At 37.0% G+C, this 12,474-nt stretch overlaps 1 protein-coding gene across 1 annotated transcript in view; it reads right to left on the bottom strand.

The window, feature by feature from the left end:
- Positions 1–12,474, bottom strand: part of LOC114460674 (SH3 and multiple ankyrin repeat domains protein 2-like) — a 284,910-nt gene that overhangs the window by 84,458 nt on the left and 187,978 nt on the right. Inside the window, 1 exon segment of the mRNA XM_028442602.1 lies at positions 1,364–1,445. Within this exon segment, the coding sequence (XP_028298403.1) occupies positions 1,364–1,445 (82 nt within the window).

Here is a 12,474-nt window from a genome sequence, read left to right as displayed (position 1 = left end):
GATAGAGAAAACATGAATTATTGTGTAAATAACCAAATAATCCAGTTGTCGTTATCACAAATTCACAAACTCCACTATATCTTTAAGGGCTTGCATTTTTTCCTTTGTTTATATCACATGAATGCAGTTATTTTTAATTAAAATTGTGGAAATAACCCTGAAATTTTCCAGAAATCTTGCAATTTCTCACAATTAGACAAAGTTCATCTAAATTACACAAAACATGGTTACAAAATCAAGAGTATTTGAAGTGAATTGAACTGATATCAAAAACTAGGGCACAATAATGTTAAAGTTTTGTTTTAGGTCAAACTCATATTTGGCCTCTGAACTAAAATGTGTTTATAAAGACAAAAATCTCAAACACACGGTGTGTTGTATAGAACAAAAGACTTAATTCCAATTCCTTGTTTACATTTTATTGTACTTTGATACTCCCATATATGACGTACTGTGTAGAACTCTGGTGTAGAACTCTGGAGAACCACTTTTAGGACCATTGTTAATGATATTGTTTTATTGCAAAAAAAAAAAAAAAGGCCATACGATTGATAAACAAAGCAGGGTTTGTGACTATACACATTCATTATTTGTTAAATCAAAACCTATGAAATGTAAATATACAGTTAAATAATAGAAAAAATGTTCAAAGCTAAATTTAATGCTCTTCCAGAAGGCATTCAAAAGAAATTATCTGTGCAAACCAGCAAATGCATCCTAAGGGATCAATTTATATTTATTGTACCAAAGGCAAGATTAGAAGTAAAACAAAGATGTCTGTCTGTTCTAGGGGTTAAATCAGTGGTTCCCAACCCTTTATGGGTCGTGACCTCAGTTTGATATCACAAATTACTGGCGACCACAGAAACATTAGTCATTTTTCTTTTTAGAATGAGTTTTTGGTCATGTTTACTAAAGTGTGTTACAAATACTGAGTAGTCAGGATTAGTGCACAAAGTGACAAAATATTTTTCAACTAAATTTTATTTGAAGTAGATTTTTACAAATTCCTAAACATTTCAGTTGACCCCATTTTAATTCCAGGCGACCCCACAGGGGTCACGACCCCAAGGTTGAAAAAAAATGGAATAACGTTGATAAAAAACATAAAGATGAGTGACGCACTATTTATTTTCCAAAAGAAAATGTTACAATATATTTTAGAAAGTTATGTAAAGCCGTAGGATTTTTTTAATTTTTCATTATTTCATTTTTGTAAAACTGAAAAAACAAAATAAACTGAAATTGAAACTGATGATGAGCGACTTTCTGCACTCAGGAAACATTCGGATCGAAAACAGAGCCTCGTAACACTCAGATGGATGATGATGATGTGTGTGTGTGTGTGTGTGTAGGTTCTCACCTGGAAGCGTCAAAGCTGTCATAGGAGCCCACTGTGTAATGTCGGAACAGCTTCCGTCTGTCGGCTCGATCCGCCCGGGAATCTGTAGGATCACATCACAACAAGATCAATCCATGTACCCTTCGTTCTTTGGTTATTCCGTTTTAAAACCAAATCAAAATAACAAGTAAACGGTGTGGTTATTTAGTTTTACTGACTTAAAACCTAAACAACAATACAAAAATGTCAAAAACCAAATAAACAGCGAAGGAAAGAACGAAGGGTACATGGATTAAGATCAATACTCACACATTGGAAAGGCTTCAGGGACAGCTGTCACACGTATAAAGAGTACTGCTATATCCTACTCAGGTAGAAGTACAGGTGCTGGTCATAAAATCTGAATATCATGAAAAAATGAATTTATTTAAGCAATTCCATTCAAAAGAGAAACTTGTATAATGTATACATTCATTTCACACAGACTGACATATTTCAAGTATTTATTTATTTTGATGTTGATGATTATAACTGATAACTAATGAAAACCCCAATCTGAATATCTCAGAAAATTAGAATATTGTGGAGAGGTTCAATATTGAAGACACCTGGTGCTCCACTCTAACTAGCTCATTAACTCAAAACACCCTGCAAAGGCCTTTAAATGGTCTCCAGTCTAGTTCTGTAGGTCTACACAATCATGGGGGGAAACTGCTGACCTGACAGTTGTCCAAAAGACGACCATTGACAACTTGCACAAGGAGGGCAAGACACAAATGTTCATGGCTAAAGAGGCTGGCTGTTCACAGAGCTCTGTGTCCAAGCACATGAATAGAGAGGCAAAGGGAAAGAAAAAATGTGGTAGAAAAAGTGTACAAGCAATAGTGATAACCACGCCCTGGAGAGGATTGTGAAACAAAACCCATTCAAAAATGTGGATTCACAAAGAGTGGACTGTAGCTGGAGTCAGTGCTTCAAGAACCACCACGTACAGAAGTAAGACATGGTTTCAGCTGTCGCATTCCTTGTGTCAAACCACTCTTGAACTAGAGACAGCGTCAGAAGCGTCTCACCTGGGCTAAAGACAAAAAGGACTGGACTGCTGCTGAGTGGTCCAAAGTTATGTTCTCTGATGAAAGAACATTTTGCATGTTCTTTGGAGATCAAGGTCCCAGAGTCTGGAGGAAGAGAGGAGAGGCACAGAATCCACATCGCTTGAGGTGGAGTGTAAAGTTTCCACAGTCAGTGATGGTTCGGGGTGCCATGTCATGTGCTGGTGTTGATCCAGTGTGTTTCCTTAGGTCCAAGGTCAACACAGCCGTCTACCAGGAAGTTTCATGCTTCCTACTGCTGACCAACTTTATGGAGATGCAGATTTCATTTTCCAACAGGACTTGGCACCTGCACACAGTGCCAAAGCAACCAGTTCCTGGTTTAAGGACCATGGTATCTCTGTTCTTGATTGGCCAGCAAACTCTCCTGACCTTTAACCACATAGAAAATCTATGAGGTATTGTGAAGAGGAAGATGTGAGACACCAGACCCAACAATACAGAAGAGCTGAAGGTCACTATCAGAGCAACCTGGGCTCTCATAACACCTGAGCTGTGCCACAGACTGATCCACTCCATGCGACGCCGCATTGCTGAGTGCTGTACATGCTCATACTTTTCATCTTCATACTTTTCTAGAAATCTTTTTTTGTTTTGTTTTCTGAGATACTGATTTTGGGATATTCATTAGTTCAGTTATAATCATCAAAATTAAAATAAAAAACGTTTGAAATATATCACTGTGTGAAAAGAACAAATATAAGACACAAATTTCACTTTTTGAATGGAATTACTGAAATAAAACAACTTTTTCATGATATTCTAATTTTATGACCAACACCTGTACTGTTACTTGATTGAAATTGTACTCAAGTACATGTACACATAAGTCATACATAAAATATGCAAGTACAAGTCAAAAGTAGCTAAATGAAATAGTACTCAAAGTAAAAGTTACTAGTTACTTTAACCCCCCAAGTTTATTTTTGCCATGGTTCCCTTGCATACAGTAAACATCTCATGTATAAACTTAAAAAGGCATCTGTACAAAATAAAAGGTTTGTCAAAATGTACAATTCTTAAAATAACACCAATATATTTGTAAAAAAAAATTCTCAGGCTCTATGTATAGCTACATTTATGGACTCTAAAACAGTTCCGTGCCACATGTGTCATGTGGGTAACAACATAATGGGTAGAAACCCCAACTTGAACCATAGAAAGTCGCTGGGCACTGATCCAAAATGGCACAACTAAAGATGTCCTGAAAATATTCAGAATAGCAAAAAGTATCAAAAGTAATAACTAAGTGCTGGCTCCAGATGAACCCCAACTTTCAGACTCTATATAAACATAAACTCTATCCGCAGCATGGAGAAAATTACTTTTACACTGAGACTTCAAAGAAACTGAACAATAACTGTGTCAAAAAATGTAGCGTGCTCCCTAACTTTTGTATTTATTTGATCTTTTTATCCATTCTTGTGCCTTTTTTGTACAACCCAGTCCCATGTTTGTTTCATATTCCAAAATAAAAATAATAGTTTAAAGAAGAAAAAAAATGGCACGATTAAGAACATATGGATTATATTCAATGTTAATTATTCCATGAAACGGAAACTAAAAAAAAATAAAATAATAATTTACTCAATAACAGTTGGGTGTCGAAATGTAACAAATTACTTATTACTTATTTTAAAACGTACTTAAGTAAAAGTAAAATCACTGATTTAGAAACATACTCAAAAAAAGTACAAGTACCCATAAAAGTAACTCAATTACAGTAAACTGAGTATTGGTATTACATTACTTTAACATCTGGCAGCTGTGAGGAGCAGATTGTCAGACACGGACTATGTCTATCTGTGTTATAAAAAATGATTCCCAGCATCTTTAATAAAATCTAGTAAATTTTACAGTTTGTTGTGATACAAAGATGATCAGGTGAATCATTAGTGATGCTAACGTTGTGTCTGATCAGTGAATACAAACACAAAAGATAGTAAATAAACATCAAAAGAAAAAAAAACATGTTGCAGCGTGAAGGAATGTTTGAAAACACACACACGCACACACACACACGCACGCTGTGAAATCCTAACACGTCCCATTCAGCCCCTCCTGTTCTTCCATCCTCAGAGTTTCCTCTCACACCAGCTGTCACACGTTCACAGAAACTCCGTCTCCACTGATCCAAATCAAATCCCCTCATCTTTACAGGAACATTTTCCCTCCCTCTGATATTTCCTGATTCTCTGTCCTCAGGAAGTGGGAGAAGGACAATGATTAGGTTTAAAAACAGAAATAAAGCATGGGAAATCTCAGAAATGAGATTTAGTGTGCGTGTGTGTGTGCGTGTGTGAGAATAGTGACATAGTTACATTCCATTGCAACTGTATCTAGTTGGTTTACACACATCAACAGTGATGGTAAAGTCAGCAAAATAATGGTTGTTCTATGAATCTGTGATAACCACATTCATTTATTTATACAAATAATATTCACTGTTATTCCAGAAGTTCATTATTATTTGTGTCACAGTACAGTATATAGTCATCTTAAATATGTAAATTCTTGCTTTAATCAAGAAAAAATGGGTTAACAAGGACCACAAATGGTGGAAAAGGTGCTGAAATGGGATTTTTTTTAAAAAACACAGAAATTGGTTAAACGTTGCAAATTAGTGGCCAAAAAAAGTGGGGAAAAAAAACAGAAAAAGTGTCAATATTGGCTTAAAGGTGGGAATAATTAGTTTAAACTGGCAAATAATGGGCACGACAAATTGTGAATGTGGATAAATTGGCAATTATGAGTATGAAAAATAGTGAAAAGAGGTTAAAGTGACAATAATGGGTCAATTTATGCAACATTAGGCAGAAAAGTGGTGGAAAGGGTTTATAAGTGCAGAAAATGTAAAAAAGCATTGAAATTTGATGAAGAAGTGGCAGATATGGGAGTAATGTAGCAAAAATGCAATAAAAGGAGCAAAAATATGGCAAGAAAAAGTGATGAAAATATGTTAAAATATGACAAGTTGGGTGTAGTTGGAGAAAAAAGAATAAAAATAAAAAAAATGGGCTCTTAGTGAATATTCTAATACTTAGAAAATATTCTTAGTGAAGACGATATCAAAATTAATTGCAGTGGTAACTGAAACTTTTTGTTAAAAAATGCAGAAACTAATGCTTTATATCTTAGTCGACTATATCTTGAAAGACTAAAATCCTAATGTCAATTAGTTGACGAAAACTAGACATTAACTGAAATAGTCCTGATGACTAAATTTGGACAAAAACTAAGTTGCATTTTAGTGAAAAGACAATGACCAAAACTAAATCAAAGTACCAGCTCAGACTCACAGTTTGTGGAAATGTCACAGAAATGACTTATGTAATTTTTTTTGTGCATGACAGCACGATTTCCACATCATTTTCGTGCTTCGGGCAAAGATTTCTTTTCATGTTGCGTGGAACAAATTTGTGCAGAGATGCTGGAGCAAATTACAAACAAACGAATGTCAACGAGATTCATCAACTTAACCATGACAATGACTCTTCTTGTTTTGAAGTTAACCAGAAGTTTAGTGAGTAGCACATTGGAGGGCCTGCAAAAATTTCTGAAATGTCAGCATGAAATGTGTTCCCGCGACTTTTATGGATCAAATGAGCACGTGTTGATATTGTACGTGGTCACTTTCTCACTTAAAAACCTTTCAGAACTTTAGCCTCAGTTTTTCTTCAGATTTTTGTCGTTGTAGGTTCCAAATGCATGTTGTGAAACTTGGAATTGTACTTTAGTGGGAACACTCATCATCTTAATACTCATAGCCTTACTAATATTAAATAGTAGAAAATATGTACTGTACTCATTGAGTGTGTAGTGTATAGTACGTTAGTATGTACTTTCGAACACATGCAGTATCTTTTACAGGACAATGATGGGAACATCCCACACTGCAGGACTTCAACAATCTTGACTTAAAGGGGCGGCAGCATTACGTCATTTCTCACCCATCTCCATTTGTTTTAAGAACCCCAACACAGTATTTGAGGTTTATTTTCCCAAACTCGCCTGTTTCCTGGAGTTTTAGCCTCTGAAAAGTGACTTTCTGAGCAGTTCTAAAAATATGGAATCAGAACAGTATCATAATGAATGAACTCTTGCAAGGTTTTTCACAAATGCACATGCTTTGTTTCGCAAATGCACACACTTTGGTTTACAAATATATATTTGTTTCGCAGTTGTATTTCAAATTCTGAAATGCACACTACTTCACAAATATGATTTTGATTCACTCTTGTAATAAATCCACAGATAATGCAAATTGAATTTTGAGACTGCCCTGACGTCGCTGGTCAACGAACGTCACCATTGGCTGATAAAACTGATTGACAAATTCATCAACCAATCATGAGTAGGCGTGTCTGTAGATGCTGATTTCATGCCTCGCTCTTGCATTGCGAGGGAGATCAGTGATCACCAATGCAAGTTTCTTTTACTATCCACACACTGTTATTGTTTTCATTCAAACAACTGCACATTACAGTAAAACACATGGATATTTAAGCAGCCATCTGCTGGAGGGGCGCCAAATTGCACCTCCCCAATTTATTTATTTATTTATCTATTTTTTAAATAATAATTTAAAAAGGTTTAACAAATGTGAAACACAGCCTTTACAATCACTGTACATGTTTTCTCTTAATTGAATATTAATATTAAAATCTGTAACTATGCCTGCTAATCTCATCATATCTTATTCTATTGTGTTGTTTGCACATTGTGTTATTAGGTTTTCAGATTTGAAATTTCCTTGTACTGAAACTTTTACATTTTATTTTAACTTTTGATTGCACTGATTGGTATAATGGATACTAAAAATGGAACTGCTTCGCTACACCATTGCTGCCCACTGCTCTTCAGGAAGGGGTTAAATGCAAAGAACACATTTTGTGTATGTTGCTTTACATATATGAAAATAAAGTATAATGGACAGTATATTCTATATTAAACTGCAGTGTTTGTTTTAGCTGTAAGCTTGTTTGAGAGGAGGAGCTCACATTCTTATAGGGTAGGAGGAGCTAGGATTGTAAGGAGGAGGAGTTTCGGCAGGTGACGTCAAGCGCGAGAAAAATACAACTCTCCCGTTTGGAGCTGATTTTTTTTACAAAATGTGGAATAACAAGGGAGGGAGGAAACAGAACTTTTTCAACTTTGTCACTTTGAATGAGGCTAAAGGGATGTATATCACTTTAGCAAAACCATTAATCATGCCTCAAAAACATGAGCTCCAGCTTTATTTAGTGCTTCATCTTATTCTTAAATCCAACCTTCATTTTCCAAATCAGCCTATAAAAACATCTGCTCTACTGGCCTCAATCCCCAACGCTCCTGATTTATTACAGGCTGATGAATGCCTTCGCTTCTCTGAAGTAATTCAGCCAAACTTCCAGCGACAGCGTTGCGAAACAGAAGAAAAAGGATCGATTTCTCTTCTTCACCTCCCGCAATTAATCACAAAAAGACAGCTGTGTCAAAACACAGCTGCTGATGCTTCCCCAGCTTCTCCACAAGCTTTAGAGAACACAGAAAAGACAACGGCTCAGCTGACTCTGCATCGATGTACCTGCAGAATCAGCGCGTCAGCACGTGTGTGTGTGTGTGTGCGTGTTTCCTTTGCACTACTTCTCAAGTGCCCTCGAGAGTGCAAACGTGAAGCCCAACAAAGCACATCCGAGCAGAGTTTAATCCTTCTGCTTCACGTCGATTGATTTAAAAGGATTAAACGCTAAAGGTGTGAAATCTGATTATGAACGAAGGCATTTCCAGTTAAACCCCCCCTACGGTTGCAAACAGTAAGTATGTGGTTTTAACCAGAATAATAGACCTTAGCTAGCTGCTAACGCACACAGGGGGCCTGTACTACAAAGCTGGATAAGTACAGTATATCTGGGATATCTCTACGTTAGCTTCAGATTCTCTGTCAGAGAGCAGCTGTACTACAAAGCTAGATATAAACATGTTCACTTAAGGAGGTGATGTCAGCCAGGCTACATGCGTGCTCCTGTAACAGAGGTGGAGACTGCAGCCTCAGACCAATCACAAAACACGGAGACACTGTGCAGAGCAGTGGTTCCCAAACAGAGGTATGCGTACCCCTGTGGGTACAGGAGCACATTGCAGGGGGTACGCAGAAAGATTTAACAATGAATTTAAAAAAAATGATCTGGGAAATGTTCCTAGTTCCTTTTTAGGCAATTTTTTTTTGTACTATTGCAAAATAAAATACTAAACTTTCTTCTAATGTATTTAAACATGATTATTTAACACTGTAGAGGCCATTTTATCACACTTCTGACAATAGGAGACAATAATATTACATTTTATAAAGGAGACTGTATTTACTTACTACTGAAGTAATCACATAAAAGTTGCTTGGTATTTTTTTTATTCCACTATAAATTCCACTCATTTTGAATTTGTAGATTAATCCTTAGAGAACCAATGATCAAGACACAGTTAGGCACATACAATTATGAAGATTGTACTTCTGATATTAAAGGGGCGGTATTGTGGTATTACCCATAAGAACCTCAACAACATAGTATTTGAGGTGTATTTTTTTTCCCAAACTCACCTGTTTTCCAGAGTTTTAGCCCTTTAAAAAGTGACTTTCTGAGCAGTTCTAAAAACGTATTGTTTTGGAGCCTACTTATGCATATTCATGAGTGGGCGTGTCTATAGATGCAGACTTCATGCCTCGCTCTTGCGAGGGAGATCAGTGATCACCAAAGTGATTTTTTTTTTGCTATTCACACATTGTTGTTATTGTTTTCAGTCAAAAAACTGCACATTACAGTAAAACACATGGATATTTAAGCAGCTATTGTGATTGTGAGTCCGTCTCAGCACTTCATGCTGTGTGTTTATCACAGCAGCGGAGTAATTCAGTTGCTTCAAACACCGGAGTTTTAAGCTGCTAAGTTACTTTTTTCACCTCTTCATCTCTATTAACCACAGGAATAGTACGTTTAAGGTGATAATCACATCCAACCGCTGCATCGCATTGTCATAAACACGTCAGATCAAGTCAAAGGTGATACGAGGTGACATAACAGATACTAAAAATGGAACTGCTCTTTGGCACTACACCGTTGCTGTTCACTGCTCCTCTGGGAGGGGTTAAATGCAGAGAACACATTTCGTATTTGTAGCTTCACATACAGTACAGTATATGACAAAAAAGTATAATATTTATTCTATATTAAACTGCAGTGCAGTGTTTGTTTTAGCTGTGAGATAGTTTGCGAGGGAGGAGCTCACATTCTTATGTAGGGTAGGGGGGCCAGGATGTCAGGAGGAGGAGTTTCCTCGAGGTGACGTTACCGGGCGGGGAAAATCCAACTCGCCCGTTTGGAGCTGACTTTTTACAAAATGTAGAATAACAAGGGAGGGAGGAAACAGAACTTTCAACGTTGGCCCTCTGAATGAGGCTAAAGGATGTATATCACTGTAGCAAAACCATTATAAAGTGATTTTTTTTAATAATACTGCCCCTTTCAGAGGGGGTACACATGATTTGACAAAAATGCAAAGGGGGTACACATGCCAAAAAGATTCGGGAACCACTGGTGTAGAGCAATTTATGACAGAATTGAGGAATAATTTTTTAAAAATATGAAGAATTAAAATCCAGAATTCAGACCAAAATAACACTGTTGCTGAAGAAAAAGCAGGGAGAAAAAAAATGCGGGCAGGAAGCTGCCAACACAAGAAATCACTGTTTACGGTTCAGATCAAAACAAACTTTTGTGAAGCAAGTTTGACATTTTACATCTTTTTTTGAGCAAACGATCATCGATCGGCCTATACTGTGTCTTTATCTGATAGAATGTTTTATTAAATGAACAGTGTTTGGTTGTATGTCCAGTCCTGGAGAGCTCCTGTCCTGCATGTTTCAGATGCTCCCATGGTCCACCACAACAGATTGTAAAGAGTAGCTCGGTATCAGGCACTGCAGCGTTGCATGGTGACACCATTATTATAACTAGGTGAGTTGGAGTAGGGAGACACTGAAAACTGCAGGACAGGGGTCCTCCAGGACTGGACACAGTGTTAGAATATTACATCTAAAGAGTCTCCATATAAATGAATGTAATAATAAATGTAAACTATAAAAGCAAGCACTAGATCAGTAGTCCCTAATCGGGGCAACCACCTGCTCACGTGCCATACACACCTCCCTTAACTAATGTTTTGATGTCTTGCACAGCACTAAATCAATATATTGTTCTAATTGTTTATTTTATTCTGTTATTTTTTGCACTACCTCGGATTACCTGAAACTTGTGATCATAGTTGAAGTCTCTTTTTGCACAACTCTTTATTATTATTAATGTCCGAGCACAGGGTCGGACCCTATTGTAATGCAACTCGTTATTATTATTATTATTATATATTATTATTTTATTTACAGCCAAATTATCGCATTTTTGAGGGCCTAAACACGTTCAAAAACTCGTGACAATTTTAACGCATTATTAAAACTGTTTCTCTAAAATTTTTAGTCATTTTTCCTATCTCCGTAGTCCAAGTACCAAATAACGTCCCGAGTATCGGTATAAACTTGAACATTTTAATATTGTGACAACCCTATTGGTATCATCTGGAAGGTTACTGGGAACAGCTGATGAGCTGTCATAGTTTGTCAGTTGGCTTTTAAAACATTTTTCTTTTAGAGCTGTGGAGGCACTGGGTAACAATCCACACATGCTTTTATCCATTCAGAGCACACCATACTGTGTCCCCATTGGCAGGCTGTCTTTGGGGCAGACCACGGGGTGTTCTGGGGGGGTTCAGTTCCTGTGAGGAAACTGGTGCCAAAAAGCTCTGGGTCAGACTTTAATGCCAACAAGGAGGAGGAAAACTACCAGAGGAAGACATGAAGCGACTGCCCTCTACGTCCTTCTGAATTATGTATATACTTAATAACTCTGTCCAGGTGTTCTCAACCTTGGGGTCGGGACCCCATTTGGGGTCGCGAGACACTGGGAGGGGGATGCCAGATGTTTTCAAGATACAAAGAATATTTACTGAACAATTTAAACCCATTTTTTTTATCATCTCCAGTTTTTTCTGCAACTACACCAAACGTCCAATATTTTAACCTTTTTTCATCACTTTTTCTTGCCATATTTTTGCTCCTTTTAATGCATTTACTAATTTCTGCCACTTCTCCATAAAATTTCAAGGCCTTTTCTGCAATTTTTTTCAAGACATATTCTGCACTTATAAACCCTTTCCACCTAATGTTGCGTATGTTGACCCTTGACCCTTTTTTCACCGTATTCCATGCCTGTTTTTGCCAATTTCACCACATTTACGATGTGTCACGCCCCTTATTTGCCAGTTTAAACTAATTGTTCCTACCTTTTAAATTACATTACCCCAACCCCCCTCCCTCAATTTCTGCCACTTTTAAGCCAATATTGACACTTTGAACCTTTTTCACCACTTTTTCTGTCCGTTTTTGGCCACTCTAACTTACAGGTTTTCACCAATTTCCATCATTTTTGGTCACTTTTAACCCATTTTATTTCTGATTAAAACAAGGATTTACATCTTTAAGATGACTATATACCAGGGTACCAAATATAATAATAAAGTTCCTGAATACCAGTGGATATTATTCATATAAATAAATAAATGTGGTTATCACAGATTCATAGAACAATGGACCATCATTTTACTGACTTTATGGATGAACCCCAAAAATCTCTCCCCTTTATCCCCCCGTATAGTTGGTCCTGTCTCCATATGACTGTTCTTCTAATGTTCATGTCTGTATTCAACCACCTTCAACTACAGTGGGGGTCTCCGCTATGGGACCTTTATTTTGGGGGTCGCGGGGCTGAAAAGGTTGAGAACCACTGATGTAACAATCATTCACCTTCCACAAACAGATCAACAGGAAGTCAGAAAGAAAGTGGGATGGATGGAAAGAGGAAGAGTGTTTCCTGTAACCAACCCTGGGAAACCCTAATGGCTGAGAATGAACACAAGGACAGGCAGCGATGGGAT

The sequence above is a fragment of the Gouania willdenowi genome, chromosome 3 (assembly GCF_900634775.1).
Source record: "Gouania willdenowi chromosome 3, fGouWil2.1, whole genome shotgun sequence".
In the NCBI taxonomy this organism is placed as follows: Eukaryota; Metazoa; Chordata; class Actinopteri; order Blenniiformes; family Gobiesocidae; genus Gouania; species Gouania willdenowi.
This window is presented reverse-complemented; position numbering and strand designations above follow the sequence as displayed.